At 42.0% G+C, this 25,941-nt stretch overlaps 1 protein-coding gene across 3 annotated transcripts in view; it reads right to left on the bottom strand.

The window, feature by feature from the left end:
• Positions 1 to 24,923, bottom strand: part of MTMR14 (myotubularin related protein 14) — a 112,733-nt gene extending 87,810 nt beyond the window's left edge. For all 3 annotated transcript variants that reach the window (XM_087708671.1, XM_087708673.1, XM_087708672.1), the window contains exons 1-8: positions 24,645 to 24,923; positions 22,631 to 22,779; positions 11,836 to 11,944; positions 8,745 to 8,820; positions 7,921 to 7,981; positions 5,365 to 5,487; positions 4,559 to 4,632; positions 643 to 713 (exon numbers count right to left, since the gene is read on the bottom strand). In XM_087708671.1, coding sequence (XP_087564797.1) covers positions 643 to 713; positions 4,559 to 4,632; positions 5,365 to 5,487; positions 7,921 to 7,981; positions 8,745 to 8,820; positions 11,836 to 11,944; positions 22,631 to 22,779; positions 24,645 to 24,908 — 927 coding nt within the window. In that variant the 5' untranslated portion in view covers positions 24,909 to 24,923. The remainder of the gene's footprint in view (positions 1 to 642; positions 714 to 4,558; positions 4,633 to 5,364; positions 5,488 to 7,920; positions 7,982 to 8,744; positions 8,821 to 11,835; positions 11,945 to 22,630; positions 22,780 to 24,644) is intronic.
• Positions 24,924 to 25,941: the final 1,018 nt, after the last annotated feature.

Below are 25,941 nucleotides of genomic sequence, written 5' to 3'. Positions count from 1 at the left end.
CATTCTGTTTGATTCTTATTACCCTGTTTCCCTGAAAAATAATAAGATAATAAGCCCAATCGGCTTTTGAGCGCATGCGCTAAAATAAGCCCTCCCCTAAAATATTGCAACGTAGCAGCAGCCATGAGGTGACCACACTCTCCGTCTCCTGCACCTCAAAAATGATAAGACCTCCCCGAAAATAAGGCCAAGTGTTTATTTCGGGGGGGTCAAAAGAAAATAAGACCCTGCCTTCTTTTCGGGGAAACATGATACATATTTCAAAACTGTGGGAACGAATGCTATTTTAGCAGTTGTATCAAAAACAGCCAACATCTCAGAAGAGATGTCCAGACGTAGCTCACAGGCGCAGGTGAAAGAAAGCCTTCTAGAGGCCTCTTGGATTCACCTGGAGCTAACCTTTTATTAGGCAGAGCAACTGGGTCAATTTAGGTGACAAAGGCAGAGTTTTCCTATCCACTTAAGCTAATATCTGCATGTCGCTGGCCTGGTCACGGTTCCTTGGCTGGTTGTTTTCTTCCAACAAGGCAGGGATGTTAATGACAAGCTGAGGCAAGCCAAAGTGTTCTTACGGAGTCCTAGTTTAGATACATCCCATTCAAACAGCATTCGGGCGAGTCTGTTTTTCTGCCTGGCCCATACCTGCTTCCAGTTGAAAACCAGTCCTTCTGCTGCGTAATCCCTGTCCTTGTACTCCTTGAAAAATTCACAGCCTGTGCAAGAAGAAGAAAAAAAAAGGGAGGACGGGGAAAAATGGAAGAAATGTAAGCTGAGGTAAAGAAGCTCCTCCGAAGGAATCACAGATCCCAGAATAAACAGTGTTAGAGCCACAGCTTGACTCTCATTAGGTATTTAGAGCAGTGCTTTTCAAACTTGGCAACTTTTAAGATGTGCGGACTGCGACTCCCAGAATTCCTCTGCCAGTACGCTGAGACTGTGGAATTCTGGGAGTTGGGATCCACCTAACTTAAAACTGCCAAGTTTGAAAGACGCTGCATTAGAACAACAATCAGCTCGACCTCTTGCAGCAAGTCAGGAAACAATTCTCAGTTGGAATCCAACGTCGCTGGTAAGCAGGAGCCTGAGCTAGCCAAAAGCTTCAGGAGCTTATTTTCAACTTTGCCTCCATAGCTTATGCCAGAGATCAACCAGCCATTCTCCAGCTATTAATCCCCCTCTGAAGTTGGCACTCTGGAATTCTGACATAGAGTTGATTGCCCAGAGAGGCATTCTGGGGAAATCCTCAACACTCAGCAGGTTAAGGATTGCGGCTACAACCAATAGCAGAAGACGACCTCTTAGCTGGGAATTTATAGAGGTTTTGGGGATATGGCAGATTCTGTACCCCTGCTCTCAATCATATGCTTCTGGACTGTTTTATTAAACTGCTAGATAGGATTCAAGGTACTATATAGGTAGTCCTCAACTTATGATCACCACCACCACCCCTAATCTACTTCCAGAGTGCCGACATTTGCACACATCCCTGTGATCACGTGACTGCATTTCAGGCACACATTATGGCTGGCTGCAGCGTTCCACAGTCACCTGACCACAGGCTATGACTTTTTCCCCCAGTTTCCACCTTAAAAATATCCATAGGAACACAGAGATTCTTTTTAACAATCATGATGTTTGCTTAACAATAGTTGTAAAATCAGGTCTGGTCACATGGGTGCCTCAACTTATGGCCATCATGACTTACAATGGAAATTCTAGATCTCGTTATGAAGTTGAGGACTATCTGTAATGCTTCTGAACAGAGAAGCACAAGCATAGGATGTGCATGTGTATTGGTTTTCTGCCCCAATTCTGAGCAGGTTTTAGGTTACATTGCAACATAGTTGTATATGTTATATAGTTGAATAGAGATATAAAGTCAGACACGACAAGAGATAGGTGGACCTAGGAAGTAACAGGTTTGGATTATATAAAATGCAAAAGTTTACAGAATTGTGCCATTCTGATTCTCTCTCTCTCTCTCTCTCTTTTAAAGTTGTTTGTACAAACTTCTAATTCTTTCTCATTACATGCAAAGACCGAGGTAGTGCCTAAATGGATTCAGAGAGAGAGAGAGAAAAAATTATCATTTGTTTTTTAAAAAACCCTTCCAACCTAGTTACTTGGTAATTTCAAAACCATGCTCTAGAAGGCAACTTCATCCACGGCTTGATGTAACTTTAATTGGAATATTCCCTCTGTGGGCTCTCATCCATTAAAAGACAACGAGTGTTTATGTGCTCATTTTTCCCATGTGACACCTCCCAAGGAACATCTCATAATGCATAAGGACTTTCCAGGTCAGTATTTCTTAGCCAGAATTTCCTGGCAGCGCTTAGCTCCTTGGACTGTGATTCACTGCAGCGAGATCAGCTTCGGGAAGAGCCAAGAGGAAAGGGGAAACCCATTTTCAGCATTGCGCTGAGAAGCCAAACCAATTCCTCCGGTTGTATATTACCCTTGCCCGCTACACTAATTTTCAACCTCATTTACTTTCTAATGAGGCTTCCAAAAGCGCCGAGGCGGAAAAGGCAAACCACACCCCACATCTGAGATAAATATTGTTCAGACACAACGATCCACCTTATCTTTTGATGGAGGAATCTATTAATTGGGGAGAGCCCATTTCAAAAATAAACAAAAAGAGTCCTTTGACTAGGTGAAAAGTTACAACTAATGTTCCCGATGAACAGTGGATAAGTGGCAGTTGTTAAGTTATATGAAAGCTGGCTGGGGGACTTACAGCTGGTCACTCTATCTCAGTCAGGCTAACCTCAAAGGGTTGTTGTGGGTAAAATAGGAGGAGAAAGAAAGAGTATGTCTGCTGCCTTAAACCAACGACCCTCAATTCGAAGTGGGCACCTGGGAGGTTTTTCCGTGGTTTTCCGGAGGAAGCGTGGTTCCACGTGCTGTGTGCATACCGGAGAGGGTGCTCGCTTGTTTGCATGGCCCGGTTTCTGGTACCCTGGTCTAGGTGGCATCTGGCTCAACAGTAGTAACTGCAAGAGGGATCTTGGAGTCTTAGGGGACAATCATTTAAATATGAGCCAAAAGTGTGCAGCAGCAGCCAAAAAAAGCCAATGCAATCCTAGGCTGCATTAACAGAGGGATAGAATAAGAGCCGCAGGGGCGCAGTGATTAGAGTGCAGTATTGCAGGCTATGTCTGCTGATCACTGGCTGCCAGCAGTTTGGCAGATCGAATCTCACCAGGCTCAAGGTTGACTCAGCCTTCCATCCTTCCGAGGTGGGTAAAATGAGGACCCAGATTGTTGGGGGGCAATAGGCTGACTCTGTAAAATGCTTAGAGAAGGCTGTAAAAGCACTATGAAGCAGTATATAACTCTAAGTGCTATTGCTATCAAGATCACATGAAGTGTTTGAGAGGTGGGGCTGGCGTTGCGATGGTACAATGCACGATCTTGAAGCTCCAAGATCGCCGTCGATATCTCTGCTGCTGGATGGTCCTTTTGGACCTAAACAATCCCGTAGAGACGGTGATAGAAAAGGGCACATCCTGCTGATCCCAGGGACACTGCAAAGTCCCTGGGATCTGCTAAACTTGGTTACAACCACACTTGGAATACTGCAACAGGTTTTGGTCACCACAATGTAAAAAAAAAGATGTTGAGACTCTGGAAAGAGCACAAAGCAGAGCAACAAACATGATTAGGGGGCAGGAAGCTAAACATGTGAAGAATGGTTGGAGGAATTGAGTATGTCTAATCTGGTGAAAAGAAGGAATACGAAGTGACATGATAGCAGTCTTCCAATATCTAAGGCAGTAGCCCCCAAACATTGAGGCATCAGGGACCGGTTCTGTGGAGAGAGGTTTTTCTGCAGACCGGAGGGGGCATGGTTTCGTGTTCTGCCTGCATCCCGCGGATGGGGCTTCGCTTGTTTGTGTGGCCCAGTTTCTGACATGCTGCAGACTGGTGTTGATCCACAGACTGGGGATTTAACAATAAAGGTGGGACTAAAAAAAACTTATTTAAAGCCTGAAATATAGTTTCACATGAAGATTAAAAACTATATAGGTAGTACTTGACTTACAACAGTTCGCTTAGTGACTGTTCAAAGTTACAGCGGCACTGAAAAAAGTGACGTATGATCGTTTTTCAGAGTTATGACTTTTGCAGCATCCCCACAGTTGTGTGATCGATATTCAGATGTTTGGCAGCTTGTTCATATTTATGACTGTGGCTGTGTCCCAAGGTCATGTGATCCCCTTTGGTGGCCTTCTGACAAGCAAAGCCAATGGGGAAGCCAGATTCACTTAACAAACGATGTACTAACTCATCAACTCCAGTGATTCACTTAACAACTGTGGCAAGGAAGGTCATAAAATGGGGCGAAACTCACTTAACAGATGTCTCACTGAACAAGATAAATTTTGGACTCAATTGTGGTCGTAAGTCAAGGACTACCTGTACAGTACTTAGCATCTTCTAGTCTTTTGCCTTGAGTCTCTGAAATATCTTCTATTCCCAATTTACCTAAAAAGTACCAAAATCAATTATTTTGCTATTACCCAAATTTTAATATATTGCTCCAACCTACCTGGGTAGGGGATGGAAAGGAGAGTGAAGTCAGCATACCGCTGTGCTTTATCCACTTTCTCAGAAGATGTCACACTGAAAGAGAAAAGGAAATGCACTGTGTGTGGGGGTGAAATTCTTTCGCAATATCTGGCAAAAGCGCATTAATATTATGGAGTCACTTCACTACACCTAGAAATTCTGGGTCTATTTTCTTTTATACATTTGCGAAGCTTAACTACATTTTCTGGCTGTCAACAATTAAGGCTGTAAGTCAATTCTCTCTCGCAACCCTCTAAATAAATGGGGCCTTTATTTCTGTGAAATGTGGACAACAACAATATATCATCATCTAGGAACTTACATTATTTTATTTTTCCCCCACCCCTCTCCATAGATTTTAGCGCAGCAATCAAGATGACTTCCTGCCTTTTATCCTCACAAATGAGATAGGCAACAGCACTTTGCCCGCAGTCAACAAATGAGGACAGTTCATGGTAGAATAGGAATTTAACAGAATAATAGAATTGGAGGTGACCTTCTAGTCCAACCCCCTGCTCAAGCAGGAAACCCGATATCATTTCAGACAAATGACTGTCCAATCTCTTTGAATCTAGTTATCATTGAGGCCGAAGCCCAGCTCTAAGTTGTGAGTGAAGGGATTGGACAACCATTTGTCGGAAATGGTACAGGGTTTCCTGCTTGAGCAGGGGGTTGGACTAGGAGACCTCCCAAGTCCCTTCCAATTCTGTTAGCATTCTTCAGCTGGAGGAATGTGGCTCAAAATTCCCCTGATGCATCTGGAGTACATCATGCGCAGGTGCTTACTTCAATCCAAACTTCACTTTTTTGTTCTCCACCATCAGGTCACAGATGAACGCAACTGACAGATACCGCAAGAGCTTGATGTCATGACCTCGGACTTTGTCGAAGAGTTGTGAGTCTGCATTTCTGAAATGAAGGCAAAATGAGGCTTAAGGGGAGATCAAGGGATTCTAGGAACCTCACATCCCCGAACTTCTATGAAATATTAGCATCGCATTATAAAGCCTTGGTAAGATCACATCTGGAATACTGCATTCAGTTTTAGTCACCACATTACAAAAAAGATGTTGAGACTTTGGAAAAAGTGCGAAGAAGAGCAACTAGGATGAGTAAAGGCCTGGAGGCTAAAATGTATGAAGAAGTGTTGCAGAATTTGGGTATGGCCAGTCTAGAGAAAAGAAGAACTTAGGGGGGGACATGATAGCAGTATTCCAGTATTTGAGAGGCTGCCACAAAGAAGAGGAGGGGGTCAACTTATTTTCCAAAGCACCAGAGGGCAGGACAAGAAAAAATGGATGGAAACTGATCAAGGAGAGAAGCAACCTGGAATTGAGGAGAACCTTCCTAATAGTGAGGACAATTAACCAGTGGAACAGCTTGCCTTCAGATGTTGTGGGTGCTTCATCACTGGTGGTTTTTAAGAAGACACTGGACAGCCACTTGTCTGAAATGGTACAGAACCCCCCGGTTGAGCAGGGGGGCTGGACTGGAAGACCTCCACATCTCTATTCTGATTGAGTCCTGAAAATCCCATTCATTTCAAGATGTTTTTTTGCAAGGGAGGTGGCTCAAGAGATGGCATCCAGCTCAGGACTAAGGCATTTGAAGTTCTCTATATAAATGAGTTAAAATAAGGGGTAAAGAACTAGGGAGAAAGACATGCTAATAAACATAATAAATCTGGACAATTTGATTGGTTTGGATACATACAACAGCTCCCCAATTCACCTCTCAAACTGGAGCATTATTGTCCCAGTAGTTGGGAAGTCCCAAAAAAAAAGCTCTTCAACCGCTTCAAAAAAAATCACTCTCTACAGAATCAGATTGGAAGGAAAGCCAAGCAAGATAAACTATTAAGTGACGTTAATCACCTCAACCATGCTGGCTGGAGAATTTTGGGAATTGAAGTCCACAATTATTGAAGTTGCCAAGGTTGGACACCCCTGGTATACAGAGAAGAATTTTAAGTGCTTAATCTACATTTATGACCTAACAGAACAATACTTTATGGATTGTGTAAAACACTTTATTCTTGTCTGAGAAATTTTAGGTTTTTTTGAGATCTCAGTGCAAATTCAAATTTATCATTTTAAAAAAAAAGAAATCTGCCACAAACTACCTTGAGTATCTTCAAAAACTTCTTTTGAAGTTAAAATAAAATAGAATTTTTTAAAATCTGCCATAAACTACTTTGAGCATCTTCAAGAACACCTTTTGAAGTTAAAATAACAATGCTGTAAGAATTTTATCCTATGGTCTACAGAGTCTTGGCTCTACTTATCTCTCCTGATAGCCCCTAATTTTATTTATTTATCACATTTTTTTGAACTGCTCATCCCCCTCACAGAGGGAGGCCCAATAAAATACTTATATAACTAGTTATATAACAGGACAATGGCTATTGCTTCAACTACCATCTTCTGAAGTTCTAGGAATCTTTTTAATTGTTTTGCACTGGCACAACAGAGATTCAGGAGATATAACCATTAATTACTGCCCCTGCAATTCCAGGCTATCAAAAGAAACTTTTTGATGAGTTTGAGTTGGAGAGAGAAGGAGGGAGCGAGGGAGGGAGGGAAAGAGGGAGGGAGGGAGAGAGAGAGAGACAGAGAGATAGAGAGACAGAGAGCGACACAGAGAGGAAAAAGAGAGAGACAGAGAGAGAGAACGACAGAGACAGAGACAGAAAGAGAGAGACAGAGACAGAAAGAGAGAGACAGAGAGAGAGACGGAGAGACAGAGACACAGAAAGAGAGAGAGACACACACATAGAAAGAGAGAGAGACAGAGAGAGAGAGACAGAGAGAGAGCGACAGAGAGACAGACACAGAAAGAGAGACAGAGACAGACAGAGAGAGACGGAGAGACAGAGACACAGAAAGAGAGAGAGAGAGACACAGAGAGAGACAGAGAGAGAGACAGAGAGACGGAGAGAGAGTGACAGAGAGCGCGACAGAGACAGAGAGACAGAGACAGAAAGAGAGAGACAGAGAGAGATGGAGAGACAGACACAGAGAAAGACAGAGACAGAGAGACAGAGACACAGAAAGAGAGAGAGACAGACACAGAGAGACAAAGAGAAAGAGAAAGAGAGAGACTCAGAAAGAGAGAGACAGAAAGAGAGAGAGAGAAAGAGGGAGACACAGAGAGAGACAAAAAGAGAGAGAGACACAGAGAGAGACACACAGAGAAAGAGAGAGAGAGAGAGAGAGAGAGAGAGAGAGAGAGAGAGAGAGAGAGAGAGAGAGAGAGAGAGAGAGAGAGAGAGAGAGAGAGCGCGCGCTGAGGAAAGAAGTCAGAATCTGATATATAATACATCAGCACAGAAAACAAACAGACCTTAAAGCAGAGTCCTCTTCTGACAAGTCTTCGGTATCTGCCCAGGGATCATCTGAACCACCTATAGCCATAAAAAAGGAAGACAAAGTTAGCAGTCGTATCAATGCTTGCGATGAGTTATAGCAACTATGGTTTGGGACTGAGAAAGTTCTTTTTATGATCTAGTATTTTTTCTAGATAGTTTCAGACTTCCCATCAGTTAAGCATAATAAACAGTCCAAATGGACTTGCTATGGTGAATGAGTCAAGTGAGATCGTCAGGGCTATCCCAACGAGCAGTTTTTTTCAACCTTAGCGACTTTAAAAAGTCTGGACTTCAACTTCCAGAATTCCCCAGCCGGCATGGTTGGCTGAGGAGTTCTGGGAGTTGAAGTTCATAAAGAGGCCACATTTAGAGACCCCTGCCGTAGAAGAGTCTTATTGGGCCATCCCATGAAGCCAATGAAATAAACTTGGTTGGGTTTTGTTTTTGATGCAAAAGATCACCAAATGGCTAAATCCTGGAGTCTCTTTGCGCATTCCAGGAATTTGGTTTTCATCTTGAACTAACCAGTGACTATTTACATATAAACACTGTGTGCATTAACCTATGATTTGTTTTAACTTAATGAATGCACAACAGTAAACATTAAACCACATTTTACAAGCCAGAGGGCCTGGATTTATACATAACACTAACTCAAACCTAGCAATCCATATTATTATGACTTCTTCCTCCAAGCTTAAAGGAGCAACCCCTACTAATTTCCTCAGATGCGCCATTTCTCTTCAAAGAGCATCATCACCAGTAAAACTACATCTCCCACAAACCTCCCTTCCCTTACCTGAGAAAATGTAGTTGTATCCTGTTCGCCCATAAAGTTCTCCCCACCCTGCCAGTGTGGCTGATCGGCATATATGCTGGGGAGACAAAGACCAATAACAGTATAAACATACAGCAAAGATACAAAGATACAGGCTTATTGAACTATCCCAAATCAAAATGGAGCTGCGGATACAGTTTTATAGAGAAATTATTGAGACTGTCATCTGCACCTCTATAACTGTCTGGTTTGGTTCTGCAACCCAACAAGACAGACACAGACTTCAGAGGATAATCAGAACTGCAGAAAAAACAATTATTGCCAACCTGCCTTCCATTGAGGATCTGTACACTGCACAAGTCAAAAAGAGGGCCGTGAAAATATTTACAGACCTGTCACATCCTGGACAAAAATTGTTTCAACTCCTACCCTCAAAACTACACTCTAGAGCACTACACACCAAGACAACTAGACATAAGAACAGTTTTTTTCCCAAACGCCATCACTCTGCTAAACAAATAATTCCCTCCTCTCTGTCAAACCATTCACTAAGACTGCATTACTATTACTATTGGTCTGCTCATCGTTCCTATCACCCATCTCCTCCCACTTATGACGGCAGAACTGTAACTTTGTTGCTTGTATACTTATGATTTATATTGATATCAATTGTTTCCTGATTGCTTATTTGTACCCTATTACTATCATTAAGTGCTGTACCTTATGATTCTTGATGAATGTATCTTTTCTTTTATGTATACTGAGAGCATATGCACCAAAGATAAATTCCTTATGTGTCCAATCACACTTGTCTGAAATGGTATAGTTTCCTGCCTGAGCATGGGGTTGGACTAGAAGACCTCCATGGTCCCTTCCAACTCTGCTATTCTATTCTATTCCATTCTATTCTAATTTTGCTCTGGGGCCTTCTTGCTAGATGGTTGCAGAGTTTACAAGACGGGTTTCATTCCTTACCGCAGTAACCCCAGTGCAGAGTTCCCGCACTTCCTTCCCATTCTCCCACGCAATCGCTCTTAACAGCGCTCTCTTAATGCTTATCAACTCATTATCTTTAATGAAGATTATCTCATTTAAGAAACAGTGGGAATGTTGGAAAAAAGTAAAGTTCTTAATTTTGTAAGAAGAAGCTACCCTAAAACTACGGTAACTATATTCAGACAAGTCTCTTGCACTTTAGAAGGATTTTAACCAACTCTGGAGCAATGATAAATAAGATCTCAAGTCTATGGAGATTCTCAATCATCTAGGCCATGGTTGTCCCAAAGGTGCTTTTTTTTACATGAGGCAACTGGACTTTCTGATTTTTTTTCTTTGAAGAAAACTTCAAAGAACAAGCAGAAAGTCCAGGTGCCTCTTATAAAAAGCACCTGTGGGAAAAGATATCAAGGGATGAAAAGCTAATGGGAAAAGGAGTTGAAGCTGAGTGGAAGTTTCTAAAGAAGATGATATAGGTGATCCTTAACTCATGGTCAGTCGCTTAAGGATTGTTCACATTTACGACGGTCACGAAACTTGTGCTTTACAACCTATAAAGCAACCCCTGGCCATTTTAAATGGTCACGTTGCACTGCTCCCTCCTGGTCACATGATTGCATGTGAGCCCCTCAATTTACAACCATAACAGCTTATTTCTGAGCCCAATGGTTTACGTAAGTCGAAGACTATCTTCCTTATAATTACACCAGCAAACAATTCTAGCAAGGAACAAAATGGAACACCAGCTTGGGGGGGGGGGGGGGGGAGGCGGGGAGCCCCAATGTGGCTACACCACCAAAAGCTTATATTTAAAATCTGAGCGCAGAAAAGAAGATCCATGGAGGAGAAATGGGAAACAGGCCAGGTCACAAAGGTATAGAGTATAGAGCGGAAGCCCAGAACTGCAAGGAGAATGCCAGGGAAAGGTCCAAGCTCAGAATGAGATGAGGTTAATTAAGGAAATGATAAATAAATATGAAAGGCTTCTTGACAAGAAAAGTGGAAGAGAGAGAACCAGCTCTTCAGTAAAGGCAGCAAATGTTAACAAGTAAGGAAAAACTCTGAGCCACCAGATGTAGGTCTTCTAAAACAAAACACCCAAAAAACACCCTGACCGATCTATCCCCAATAAAACCCCTCCATGTGCCCCACCACAAAATTATGACAAGCTGAAGGCTTAAAATGAGAGAAGGGCTTGTTTCCTCTCCTGCCTCTCTGAGGGCATCTTCAGGTGGTGAGAATAAGCAGGAAGGTCTCTCTCTCACACACACAGAAGGTCCTGGCTAATTTTCAGCCCTCCTCATAGTCAGTCCAGCAAAGGCTGCCATGACGCAACTCTTCAAAGACAGAAGCAACCAGGGTGGATTCGATTTAAATCAAGTCGGTTTAAATCATCATTCTGAAAGAGCAACTGTCATCTCTGTCCCACAGCGGCTCTTCCTCTGACCCACTGCTGACTCACCGACAGTCCCAACATTGCAGAATATACAGCTACATAACTAAGGTCCCTTTCATTCTGAATAAACTAAATTATTAATGTATCTTAAATAGAAAATGATCTTTGAATAGATTTTTACTCCAAAAGTATTTTATTAAAATAAATTTGATAAAAATAAAAAAATGACTTAAATCAAAAAATATGATTTAAATCAAAAAATCTGATTTAAGTAAAAAAATCCAATTTAAATTAAAAAATCCGATTTAAATTTTTAAAATCCAATTTCAATAAAAAAAATCTGTTTTAAATAAAAAATCCAATTTAAATTAAAAAATCCAATTTAAATTAAAAAATCCAATTTAAATTAAAAAATCCAATTTAAAATTTAAAAATCCGATTTAAATTTTAAAAATCCAATTTAAATAAAAAATCCTATTTAAATAAAAAATCCTATTTAAATAAAAAAATCCGATTTAAATTTTAAAAATCCGATTTAAATAAAAAATCCAATTTAAATAAAAAATCCAATTTAAATAAAAAAATCCAATTTAAATTTAAAAAATCCGATTTGAATCGAAAGACTTTTTTTTTTTTAAAAAAATTAAATTTAAACCTCATTGATTTTTATGCACCCTGGAGGCGATCTAGGGAAGGCGTACAGGATACGCACAGCTTTACCTTGCCCTTGTAGAGGATAACGGGGCAGACAAACCGGCCTCTACATCGGGCCATTTTACTGCGGTGGATCAGGTCTTGCAGCTTGCTAATCTGGACGGTGCTTTCAAACCTGTGGGGAGCAAAGCAGTTCATTAGTTGTACGGGCATCCTTTGGAATGAGGAGGGATGCGTCATGTGAAGGCATGCAAATTCCTACCTGGGCATTTGGCATCATCAGCCTTCCATAGCTTGGCTGCTTGGGTTTGTCCCTTCTGAAGCCAATAGTTTGAGAGAAGGGAGAGAAGGACTCGCTTTGCGAAACAACCTCCTGCTTTTGCAAACTTTGTGGCCATAAGAGAGGCACCCGTACAAAGTGTAGGTTGTGTTATAGAAGTGTACAAGCACATTCTGGCCTCCAAAGGGAAAGACAATGTTTTAAAGTTTGGTTTCACATAGCTGTTCGGACGTAGGCTTCCCAAGAGCATGAAGCAAACCCCTTGTTCCGACAAAAAACCCTTTTATTAATTTACTGTGAATTCTGCTCATTCACATCTAGCAAAGTCTTTCAAGGGAGGATTTACACTCACAAACCTTATCTGGCTTGGAGAGCTGCCAGGCTGATATCTGCAAAACTTAGCAAGAGTCTCTGAGCATCACAAACCAATTAAGCAAACTAATTGTCTCCTGCAAACTCCACTCCCCTTTCGCTCCTTTTTTATTTCCTCTGGGAGGGGCCATTCATCGTCCACCTATGGCCTTACTCCCAAGATGACTCCTGTTCTTTAGCTGTTCCCTTCATCTGGCAACTCTGCGCATACACACACTGGGAACAGGCTCCAGCTGTTCCTCTGCCTCTCTGATGTCTGACTCCGAAGGCAGCTGATAACTGGCATACTGCTCTGGCCCCCTCTCTGCCTCCAAGACAGAGCCCTCATCAGAGCCTTCTCCAGACTCCAGGACTGGCCCATGTTCCTCCTCCACCTCCTCACTGTCTGAATCTACTGCCAGCTCCACTGGCGGGCCACAACACTAACTAGTTTTATTTCTCCCCCCCACACCAGCTGAAATCCATTTAAAAGTGAAAATATGTGTACACATTCTTCTGAAAAGATTCCCTTTTTACACAGGCTTTCTTCTGACATGTCTATTTTTGGAACTGCAAACCACATTACAAAAAAAAAATGGAGAAAAGTAGATTTGGTGATACAAGGATGTTGCTTTTATACTTCTCCAGGTCTTGTCAGAGGGCAGGATAAAAATGGAAAATGACATAAATAATTCTGCTCATCAGGTTCAACAGAGGAGGTCGAAATATTCAGGGCTGTGAATGTTCAAGAGACAAGGCAGCAAGGCTCCCAAAATCACTTTTAGCCACTTTTAAACCATGCTGTCTTTAGAAATCACGTTCTGGGGGCCCCAAAGGCTGACATTGAGGAAAACATTTGCATCTTCTTCAGCGTGGAAGTTTAATCAAGGAAACATGATGTCGGAATGCGTTGCTTGGTGTCACCCCTTCCATGTTTCAGAAATAAAAGACGGTGCTTCAAATGGAGTCCTAGTGGACAACCATTTAAATATGAGCCAGCAGTGTGCACAAGGCACAGGAACAAAACCAGAGGAAACCCACACTACACGGTTAATCTCACATATAGCCTCTGAAACAGCCAAAACCTTAGAATAAACAAAGATGTTACTTACTCTGGTTAATCTGGATAACACAGAGGGAATCCTGGACACCTGACAAACTCTCAATGAAATCAGATTTAAGGCTGTGCAATAACTGTATGCTATATATTCCGTGATGGTGAACCCACAGCACATGTGCCACAGGTGGCATGTGGAGCCATTTCTGAGGGCATGCAAGGCATTGCCCTATCAGCTCCAGCATGCCAGCTAATTTCCGCCTTGATTTTTGGCTGTTTTTCACCCTTCGGAGGCTTCTGGGAAGCCTCCTGAAGCCTCTGGAGGGACAAAAACGGCTCAACGTGCAACCCGTAAGTCCGTCCCTGAACTTCCAGTTTGCGTGTTGGGCCGTTTTTGCTGTCCCCAGGCTCCTAGAAAGCCTCTGGAGGCTGGGGAGGGTGAAAAATGGACCTACCGGACTCACCCGAAGTCGGAAAATGGGCCGTTTCCAGTCTCCAGAGGGGCCGTTTCACCCTCCTCAGGTTCCAAGAAAGCCATGCGTGCATATGCAGGGGGTCATGCTTGCATGCAATAGCGCACGCTTGTGTGCTTTTGGCACCCAAGCCAAAAAAGGTTCTCCACCACTGCTATACAATCCTAATCTGACTCTGGACTAAATCCAACTCAGAAATGAAAATTTCCTTTTTCCTCTGTCACTTTTTTTGCAGTCTTCAATTCTCAGAATTTTGAATTCAACCCTTTGTCTTGAAATTGGCCTGCACAACTGGCTGAAATGAATGTTTCCTTCTACTGACCGCACAGAAGCAACACAGAAATTTGTGCAACCGTTACAAAAGGCCGAAGAACTGATGGATTGTTCCCCATGGGGCATAAGAACATACTCAATCATTTATTCTTATTCAAGGGAAATAAATATTTTAATGTTTTATTCAAGTTATGGAATCAATTTATAGGGCCGCTCTGGGCAGCCAGCATCACATTAAAAGTACATTCGGCCCTTTTTCTGTTTTAGATAAGATATTGGAGTGGAAGCAAAGTTCAGATGGACTATGACAGCTTGCCGGGTGATTATTTATACGCTACATGTTGCTACGATTTGGGTCAGGAAGAACCCTCTTCTTTAGCCTTCGGCGGAAGTACTTTCGTCTGTGGGATTATTTAAAAAAATTAAAGTACATTCTAGAACAGTGGTTTTTTAACCTCAGCAACTTTGAGGTGTGTGGACTTCAACTTTCCCAGGAATTTCCCAGGATTAGGGGAACCTGGGAGTTGAAATCCACACACTTTAAAGAGGATAGGAAACACTGTTCTAGTGTTGCAATGCATTCTAGTGCCAAGCCATTAGGTTTACAAAAAGTTGCAACTTAGCACTCTAAATTACACTTGGAAATGCACCAGCCATTCCTGGAGGGCCATTAAAGTGGCTTCAGAGAAATATCTGGCCAGTTCCTCTTTCACTTCTCTTCAGGCTAGATATACAAGTTTGGCTTCAAAGCAAGGAACAAACAGCAATTGCAGAACTGAGAAAATGTGGTGTGTGTTTTCTTTTCATCGTGTTGCAGCTATTTCTACATGGTTTAAAATTTCAAAAACTTGCCTCCTCTTTTGTGAAATGTTGGATAGACTCTAAGAAAAAGGATTGGCTACTACCATATGGTTTTTTTCCCCCTTCATTGGGCAACATGGTTCTTTTTTTAAAAAAATTTTATTTTATTTTAATTGCATATTTTTAGATGCCTCCACAGAAAGGCAATATATGCATGTATAAATCAACATCTGTTAGGTGAAGTTCAACCTTCAACCCTGAAATAAGTGTACAGATCTAGTGTTTTCCTGCAAAAACTAACATCAATATTTGAAAAAAAAATATTAGTTGTGGAGCGTTTCATACAGCACAGCTGCAATTTTTCACCCGGCTGTGGTAAAAGAGGCAGACAAGCCACCTGCAAGGCCTAGAGATGCCAAGAATACCAATCCTTTTGAACTTGCGGTTCCTAGAGGCACAAAGAAGTCCACCATTTTTCAACCTAAAGTGGCGTTTCTCAATCTTAGTATCCTGAAGATGTCTGGACCAACTCCCAAAATTCCTCTGCCAGCATTCTGACTGGTGAGTTCTGGGACTTGAAGTCCATACATCTTCAAGTTTCTAAGATTGAGAAATACTGGCCTCTCATGGACTGTTCCTCCAACATAGTTTGTTGTGACTTGTAAGTGACAACTCTGAAAAAAGGGCACATTTTGCACTGCAAAGTATTAGGAAAGAAGTGGAAAAATGAACCTCATACTGTTTAGAGTGCTGTGCGTTTTTCTAGTCACTACACATCGAATATTATACAAAGGCCCTAGTGAGTAACATCACATTTACAACTTAGGTTTTTTTTATTCAGATAAGGTAGAATATGATAGAGGTGTCAAAGACAGGAAGAAAATTTTTCCCTCTTTTCTGAAAACACTAGATGTGGGATTCATCTGACATGAAGATGAATCATATCAGGTAGAGGTTTGGGACAGAAAGAAAGTGGTTTACTGACGGAAGAGTGTAGCTCAGGATTGAACTGTGGGGGTCCTTGGTGTTTTCTGGGCTCACCCATGCTCAGAAACACACCTTTCTATGGGGTCCTTAATGCTCTCTGAGCTTGGTGGTTTTCTTGCAGATGTTTTGTTACCAAACGAGATATCATTCGCACTTGTGACATCAGTGCACTGATGTGACCTAGTTTGGTAACGGAAATATCTGCAAGAAAACCACTGAGCTCAGAGAGCATTAAGGACCCCAATAAAAAGGTGTGCTTCTGAGCATGGTGCATTACCTTACTCTGGAATTTACTGTCACAACATACGGTTATTGTTTTGGATGATTTCCCAAGAGGATAAAGGTTTTGCATTCATTCACCTCTCAAGGCCTTTTGTTATGACTGCTCTACAGTTTCTCTAGTGTCGGAGGTAATATGCCTCCTGATCCTAGTTGCTTGGGAACATGAGCTGAAGTGACTTCTGATTTGCTTGTACGTTTCAGGTTGGCCACAGGGAGAAGAGAATTCTAAACTATGTACACTGAACTCTTGAGATGATCCAAAGTTATTCTTCTTAGGTTTTTTATGGTTTAATGCCAACTCCATTAAGCTTCCCAGTCAATTTTAAAAGGCCTCTACAAGCCATGACATTTCTATGATGACCCAAGCCTTTGGTAGTGAAAGATACATAAATTATAGTATTACAAGTATTAAAAAGCATGAGCGCAGAGCAAGCATTGCCAATTAAGTTTGAATATCCCAAAGAGTATTCTATGACTGTACAGTTCATATATCATCCAACCAGCAGTAAATTTGTGTGATAAAAGTCATGTCGTATGGACACACAACTACTCCATTGCCAGCCTCTGCCAAGGGTTGGCCGGGGGGGGGGGGAACAATCTAAAAACACAGAAGAAAATGACTAAGCTTGCTCTCTCAACCTATAACCCTGTGTTCAAGGAAGCTATGATTCCTTCAACACAAGAAGATGCTTAATAATCCCATCTCAGGTGTCGTCAAAGAGTTACCAGAATTCTGAAGCCAAGACACTAAAAATCAAGGTACAGAACGAACTCCTCCAACCTGGTGAACTCCAGGTATGCTGGATTACAACTTTTATCATTTCCAGGAGCCCAGCCATTACGGATCGATAACTTTTATTGCCATTTTTTTTAACTGTTGGCACGCTGGCACACATTAAAAATGAAATGATTTGATTTGATTTGATTGCACTTATATGCCGCCCTATTCCCGGAGGGACTCAGGGCGGCTAACAAATCAAAGGGAGGGGATACAGACAAGAGGAAAAACAACAAACAAGCAACTATAAAAGAATTTAAAAACAATCAACAGCCACACAGTTCGAGCGGGGACGGGAACTCGTCAGCCCCAGGCCTGTCGGAACAGCCAGGTTTTAAGGGCTTGCGGAAGGCCTGAAGGGTGGTGAGGGTCTGAATCTCCACGGGGAGCTCGTTCCAGAGGGCCGGAGCAGCCACAGAGAAGGCCCTCCTCCGGGTGGTAGGCAATCGGCATTGGCTGGTAGATGGGATTCGGAGGAGGCCTAGTCTGTGGGATCTAATAGGTCTGTTGGAGGTAATCGGCAGCAGGCGGTCTCTCAAATTCTGTTGCCTTCTCTTAAAAGTGTACACATACATCACATATGCCCCCCCACACACAGTCAACTCAAAGTTGCCATGATGAGAAAAGGGGCAGAGCACGTTCCACGCATACCTTCAGCTAGAGTCAGATCTCAGATTACTACAGCAGGCTTGTGAGGGATGCACTGCATTGGAGAATGTGATTTATGACACAGACTGAGGGAAGGGAAGGAACAGGGGTAAAGTTCAGCTGTAATTCAAATGAGGCTTAGATCTGACTGCGATATGGTGTTGCCAAAATGGTGCTAATAAATAAATTTTCTTTTGAAACTTGGCTGGATGCTCATGAATCAATTAGGGAAACTTTCAGAAACCATACATACATACATACATACATACATACACTCATATAACACACACACACACACACACACACATATATATGCACACACACACACACATATATATGCACACACACACACACACACATATAAAAATAACTTGAGAGTTCACAAGGTTGATGCTATATGCAACTGCCATCCTTACCACTCTCCCCACGCCTTCCTGTCTGAAGCAGTAATGCTTCCAAACGAGACGGTAATGCAATATGATAGGATGCTCCCGATCGTCCCTCTATAGAAAGTGATAAGGACAGGGGGAGGAAGATGTACTTTTGTCATGTGACACAGAAAATGCAGACGCTGCTGTCCCTGCTTCACCAGTGTCTCTCTGTTGAGCGACCAAGCGTGATGGATGGTGGATGATATGCTCCAGGCTTCAGAAAAATGCACTATTCCGATGTCTTGTGCAATTGCCTCTGCCCTGTTTAGGCATTTATCAGCCAGATGTCATCTCATCCACAAGGAGCCGGGACAACCCAGTTCTCTTATTCAGATATATGCAAATAGAATGGGATGCAGCATAGTGTGAGGCAATACTGTGTGGATAATCTACTTCATAGAATCACAGAATCCTAGGGCTAGAAGGGACCTTGAAGGTCATCTAGTCCACCCCCACCCAAGGCAGGAGTCCATATACCTTCCCAGACAAATAGCTGTCCAATCTTTTCTTTAAGACCGCCAGTGATGGAGCACCCACAACTTAGCGAGACAAGCTGTTCCATTGATTAAAACCGTTCAGGAAATTCCTCATTTCCAATTGTCCAAATAAATAAATAAATGTAGGTTGGCACAGAAGTCTTTTATACAAGGAAGGATAATTATGGATTTTAATTGGCAGAGTGGGTTTGCAGTAACAGGTAGGGCACAATTGGGACTGCAACTTACGTTACTAAGTGATGCGGTTGTTGAGTTTAAAGAAAGTGTAGCTGTTGTTCATGAGAGACCACATTATCAGCGGATCCACTATGGAAGGTTTTTTTTTTAATGTTAATTTAAGTAACTTGTGAATATGAAATCCTTCCCTCATTCTTGCCTTCAGCCAGAAATATCTGGGGTGTGTGTGCGTGTGTGTATGACAGTCATAAAGCAGGTCACCATGTAACCGGACTCGTTTTTATGACCTTTTTTGCTTCAGTTGTTAAGCGATCATGATTGTTAAGCAAAACCACTGCCCACTATAGGCGGGGAGGGGTGTTTTTGCTAAAAACTCAAAGTAAATGCTGGTTTTCAACAAAAAAGACATAAGTTGCAATCTACAAATGGCCGAAGTGTGAACCGGCTGCCGAGCATTCGAATCGTGGTTATGTGACCATGAGAGGAAGGGGAGCGGCTGTCAGAACTGGGTCAACCAAACTTTTGGGTAGTCTGTTGTAAAACAAGGACTATTTGTACCCCATTCCCTGCAGAAGGTCAAACTAGTCAGTATATCCCATCGCCATGCACTATAACCCACATAAAATTTGCTTCTGAAAACCTGCTTTTGCTTCAGGGAAACTGCCAGAGATATTGCAAGAAAGCACATTTAGGGGCCAGTCATAAAGTAATCCTAATCCTCAAACTGATTATGAAGATGGTGCATAGGTGGAACCATTTACAGTTCTGCCTCATCCCTAATCTGACTCAATATTCTGGTTTTGTTCTTCCCAACCACACAAGGAACATCTTGCAAGACGAAAATGTGCTCATTCTTATGATAACAGTGAGCAGAAAGGCTGTGAAGCTTTTTCTTTTTTTACAAGAAACCTATTCATGTGTTGGCATACATTCGCCATCATGGCACTAGCTCATCTCTAGGCCCAGCCATTCTACTTTGGAGGGAAAAGGATACAGGGGTTGATCTGGAAAGCTAAACGGGGTCAAACCTGTTCAATATTTGGATGTAAGACAGACTGGATATCCTAGACTGGGACTTTAAGAAGACAATGACAAACCACCTGTCACTGGATGAAGCCATCAGTGGAACTTGACTCAAGGGCCTCTTTCCAAGCCACTAGGAGTTGATACTCACGACACACCCAGGTTTGACTTATGCTAATTAGGGGTATAAGAGGTAAGCATATAAATAACTGCTGACAGCAATCAGACCATTTCCTTCTACTGCAACTAAAGTCTTGGCTACTATTGAGTGAGCAGCTTGCTGGCAAGCCTCTTAAAAAAAATACTGCCACTGTACATGGCAGAGGGGGAAGGCCATCTTAAGTTATCTGCAGGTGGGGGAGATGCAATCAAACCAGAAACCACAGAGTTGTTGGAGAATCAGTTCTGGTTTGTTCTGCTAGTGTTACCACTCAGCTCAGTGTCCAGATGCTAGGAATTAATCATTGTTTGTTTATTCTCTGGGACTGGGCAGTATCCAGAGTCATGACTGAAGCAAGTTACTTTAATACAAACCATGGCACTGGATTGCCTTGAAGCAGATTTATGCAAATGTTCCCTGTGATTTGTTCTAGGAAACTCCATACATTATCCTTCTCCTTCAGGATTAGCTGTTAGGACTGAGGCAGGGCAGCAAAATATGTAATCCAAAAGAAAGAGAAGTGAAGGAGAAAGAAATATAGCCTTTAAGTTGTAAACTTGTGCTTGAAGGATGCTTCATTTTTCTGTAAGCATAAAATAAAAATGATTGATTTCATTGTATCACTTGATTCTCGTCCCAATTTCCTCTTATTGCAGAACAGAGATCTAATATCTGGAAAAGCTAATTCTTTGGCCAAAGAATTACCAACTGCTGAACTTTTGTTTTATCAAATAAATCTAATTGGGCATTTTATCTAAGTCACTACTTCTTTTGGCTCTAAATTAACATGCAAAAACAGTACCAAAAGACACTCAGGCACAGAAAGCATTCACAGGGAACAAGGGAAATACCCTGCCACTGATGGATATATTTTTAAAAACCACAATAAACCACTGCTGCATTTGAGGAAAATCTGTAGCAGTGGTGGGTTCCGGATCCTGTTCCAACCAGTACGGTTGGAGCGGGCCCGGTGTCACCCACATGAGCGTGCACAGCGCGCACAAGCATCGCACCTGCCTGCGACATCTCCCCAAGCCTCTGCGATGCTCCAGCTGCTCAGCGGAGCGTTACACAGGCGCATTATGCGCCATGCAGGTAAGCGCCGAAGGCTTAAGGTAAGGAGCTCAGGCGGGCGGGCCTTTCGGAGCACCATTCCGGAATGGTATCCGGTGCTCCAGGCAGGCTCCAGTACCGGGCGTATCGCCTGCAACCCACCACTGATCTGTAGATATTTTGTACTTTCACAGAAGATTAAAAAAGAGAAATTTGCAGTTCCAAATAGAAGAATGAAGAAAGATAGAAAAGAATGAAGTATTACTGAATGTGTTTAGTACAGAGACTACATACTGATGTAGCACCTAGGAAAGAAAAGTATATGAAGCTATAAACAAAACCTTTGTCAGTAATATTGCCCTCATCTTGATACTCAACCATAAGAGGAAGAATTCAGGTAATCTTCGACTTATGGCCAGATGGTTAGTGATTATTCAAATTTGTGATTTACCTGCAAAAAAGGGAATTAAAGCATAAAGCTGATGTGTTTCAGAGTAGAGTGAAGTTATCAGAAAGGAGAACTGGGTGGAACATAATCAGGCCTACTCTTTTTAGCATGCAACTCTGGACATAAATCACCTAACAGATTTTCTACGTAGCTGCCGCTATCACATGAAATGTCATACGCTTTATGACTTGTGACCTATGAATGAACAGCCTGAATTAGAGTTGTAAACAACAACTTGCTTGGTCACCTATAGCAATAAATCAGAAGTTCCATACTCACTATGGCACTTCAGTGCCCACTATTGAGTTTCAAGAGATTTTCAAAATAACATCATACACAACATGAATGTAATCAGCCACACTAAAACCTATTAAATAAAAATGCAGTCTTTTTTTAGTGTGTAAAAGTTTGCATGAACAGTTTGCTAGTAAGATTCATGGTCTATTATATGGGATTATCCCATTCTTTCTGATATAGCCCAGCATTTATACACACTCACTGGTATTTCTGACAAGATACAATACAAAGCATTTTTATTTCCTATGATTCAAGATTTGCAGTTTCCAACAGGAAAACAGCATTACTATATAGGATGTTTCACAGAATCCTAGGGCTGGAAGGGACCTTGAAGGTCTTCTAGTCCAACCCCCTCGCCCAAGGCAGGAGTCCTTATACCTTTCAAGACAAATAGCTGTCCAATCTTTTCTTGAGACCTCCAGTGAATCAAGAGAGCCACAATATTAACTGTTTAGCTGATTAATAAAAATTAATCCTACTAAGTTCAGGATTGGTTCTGGTACACCCCCCTCTTCCTCAGTGCTGTCTCAACCTTCTCCGTTTGCTAGCCAAGTGAACTATTTAATCACCAAATCAAAGGGATTCCAATCACAGGAAGAAATACAATAGCTGTGCAGAAGATTTCCGCAGAAGTTTGTGAAGCTGAGTTAAGGAAAGCACCCTCATAATAAAGACACTAACAGCACAAAATAATCTTGACCACAGTCAATCAATACAACTGTTAACACTGTTCAGATTTATGTCCACATATTTATTTCTACTTGGTGATTGGCAAGCACATTTTGCACAAAAATATTTAACGTAGGTATTAAATACACAGTCTTCCCAGGGCATTCACAACTTACGTGTGTCTTTCTCGGTCACTGCTCTCATATTCCAAAATGACCATCAGACGTGGGTAATGACTGCAGATTTCACCATTCACATTGTGGATCAGGCTATAGCAATAATCCTTACTGAACAATTCAAGGCAGCATTTTTCAATGTGTTCTACCTATATGAGTGAGAAGCAAACAAATGTAATGTTGCACACCTCATAAAAGTATTTATATATTCAAATACAATAGCCTCAACTTTAGAAGCTCAATAACCCAAAAAAGAAGTAACATTGATATTTAATACCAAATTAAAATACCCCCAAAAAATCCAAACAAGAAATATTCTAAGCAGCTAGCATTTATCCCATGGATTTGCAAGGTAGTAGCCATATTTGTACATAGAGTAGCATTCATTTGAAATGCTTATCATTCAAAAAGCTAAACTTTATTGGCAAGTTTGGCAAGGGAACTTTTAAATAGAAGTAGTCATTACGTTAGTAACATGGTTAAGTGACTCTGGCTTGCCCATTGACTTTGCCACTGAAAAAGTTGATTTATGATCATTTTTCACACTTAAGACCATTGCAAGCATCCCCACTGTCACGTGATCAAAATTCAGATGCTTGACAACTGGCATGTATTTATTGCAGTTGCAGTGTCCCAGGGCCATGTAATCACCTTTTGCAATCTCTGACAAGCAAAGTCAATGGGCAAGCCAGATTCACTTAACCATGTTACTAACTTGACAACTGCAAGGGTTCAGCTTAACGACTGGCCTTAAAATCGGGCAAAATTCACTTCATAAATGTTTCACTTAGCAACATAAATGTTGGGCTCATTTGCAATTGCAATTCTAGGACTCCCTGTATAGGGAACATGTGATACAAATAAGAGGCCACTTCTTTAATAGACATGCAAGCATGCAGACCCCCAGGATGGGCTTCACACTGTGCAAACCATGCTTAAATGCTCAAACTTAAAAATGCTCCATATATTTCTTTGACCTTAAAAGGCTGTCTCACAGCTCCAGTTTCAACTCCTACCCTCAAAACGACACTATAGAGCACTGCACACCCAGACAACTAGACACAAGAACAGTTTTTCCCCAAACACCATCACTCTGCTAAACAAATAATTCCCTAACCACTGTCAAACCATCCACTAAGGCTGCATTACTATTATTATTAATCTTCTCAGCCTTCCTATCACCCATCTCCTCCAGCTTATGACTACATGACTGTAACTTTGTTGCTTGTATCCTTACTATTTATATTGATATTGTTTCCTGATTACTTATTTGTATCCTATGACTTTCATTAAGTGTTGTACTTTATAATTCTTGACGAATGTATCTTGTCTTTTTATATATTCTGAGAGCATATGTGCCAAAGACAAATTCCTTGTGTGTCCAATCACACTTGGCCAATAAAGAATTAAATTCTATTCCTATTCTATTCCTTATTCTATTCTATTCCTTATTCTATTCTATTCCATTCCATTCCCATCCCCATTCCATTCCTTATTCTATTCTATTCCTTATTCTATTCTATTCCATTCCCATCCACATTCCATTCTATTCCTTATTCTATTCTATTCCATTCCCATCCACATTCCATTCTATTCCTTATTCTATTCTACTCTATTCTATTCCTTATTCTATTCCTATTCTATTCCTTATTCTATACCATTCCATTCCTTATTCTATTCTATTCCTATTCTAGTCTATTCCATTCCTCATTCTATTCCTTATTCTATTATTCCTATTCTATTCCTATTCTATTCCTTATTCTATTCCTCATTCTATTCTATTCCTTATTCTATTCTATTCTATTCTATTCCTATTCTATTCCGGCTGCAACACACTCTCCCTCCTGTGATGGCAGGAGTTAAAAGTCCCGCGCAAGAGGCTTCCCAGGCGGGTCTCTGCATGCAGGCGTGGTGCCACCCGAACCCTCCTCCATATCTTAAAAGAGGCCAATCCACGGCCATGCTGGGAAGGCGGGTGCCATGTAGTAAGTCCCACGAAAGCTTCTTCCCTTACCTTATTATTGCCGCTGCTCGCAGCGCTGCCTCCAGCTGCTCCCCCACTTTCCCGGGCCCGGTACTGCGCCCTCGAAAACTCCAGCAGCAGCTCGCCCAAGGCGCGCTCTCCGGAGCCAGCGGCCTGCAAACAGGCGGAGCCGCTCCGGACACTTGCCATCCGCACCCCCGCAGTCACGGGCCGACCAAGCCCCGGACTCTCTTCCCCAGCGCCTTCGCCATCCCCAGGCTCCTTCCGCTTCCGGAAAGACGGCGGTGACGCCATTGGAAGGCGACGGAATCTTCCCCCTCCCGCGAGCCCGCCTGGAGGGGGACTCGGAAGAGCCCTCCCGCCGCCTCCGCCGCCCCTCCTCTTACAGATGGCTGAAGGGGAAGGGCGTGGCTTTGTCTCTGGTGGGCGTGGCTGAAATGTTGTGGGAGACAAGGCCTGTGTCGTAGCAGAGCATAAGACTCTTTTGCTGGGCTGAGGAATTAGAATAAAATAGCAGAGTTGGAAGGGACCTTGGAGGTCTTCTAATCCAACCCCTGCTTAGGCAGGAAACCCTACACTACTTGAGACAAATGGTTTTCCAACATCTTCTTAAAAACGTCCAGTGTTGGAGGTTTCACAACTTCTGGAGGCAAGCTGTTCCACTGTTTAATTGTTCTAACTGTCAGGAAATTTCTCATTAATTCTAAGTTGCTTCTCTCCTTGATTGGTTTCCACCCATTGCTTCTTGTTCCATCCTCAGGTGCCTTGGAGAATAGTTTGACTCCCTCTTCTTTGTGGCAACCCCTGAGATATTGGAACACTCCTATCATGTCTCCCCTGGTCCTTCTTTCTATTAAACTAGACATACCCAGTTACTGCAACTGTTCTTCATATGTTTTAGCCTCCAATCCCCTAATCATCTTTGTTGCTCTTCTTCACTCTTCCTAGAGTCTCCACATCTTTTCTACATCGTGGCGACCAAAACTGAATGCAGTATTCCAAGTGTGGCCTTACCAAGGCATTATAAAGTGGTATTAACACTTCATGTGATCTTGATTCTATCCCTCTGTTTATGCAGCCTAGAACTGTGTTGGCTTTTCTGGCAGCTTCTGCACACTGCTGGCTCATCCTGAATTCTGGGATATCCACACATTTTAAAGCTGCCCAAATTGAGAAATGTTGATGCCATTACTAGCTATTTATACACTATATTAACCTGAAAGCTGCACTTTTTTAAAAAAGTCATTACATTTTATTAGATTTTAGAATAAAATACAAAAGCAAATAGAAGATCACTGAGGGGAAGGGCAGGGGAAAGAAAAGTGGG

Source organism: Thamnophis sirtalis, unplaced genomic scaffold, assembly GCF_051295495.1.
Source record: "Thamnophis sirtalis isolate CommonGarterSnake01/CBP01778 unplaced genomic scaffold, rThaSir2_p1.2 scaffold_3, whole genome shotgun sequence".
Classification (NCBI taxonomy): domain Eukaryota; kingdom Metazoa; phylum Chordata; class Lepidosauria; order Squamata; family Natricidae; genus Thamnophis; species Thamnophis sirtalis.
The sequence above is the reverse complement of the archived record's forward strand: the minus strand, read 5'-3'. Positions and strand labels throughout refer to the sequence as shown.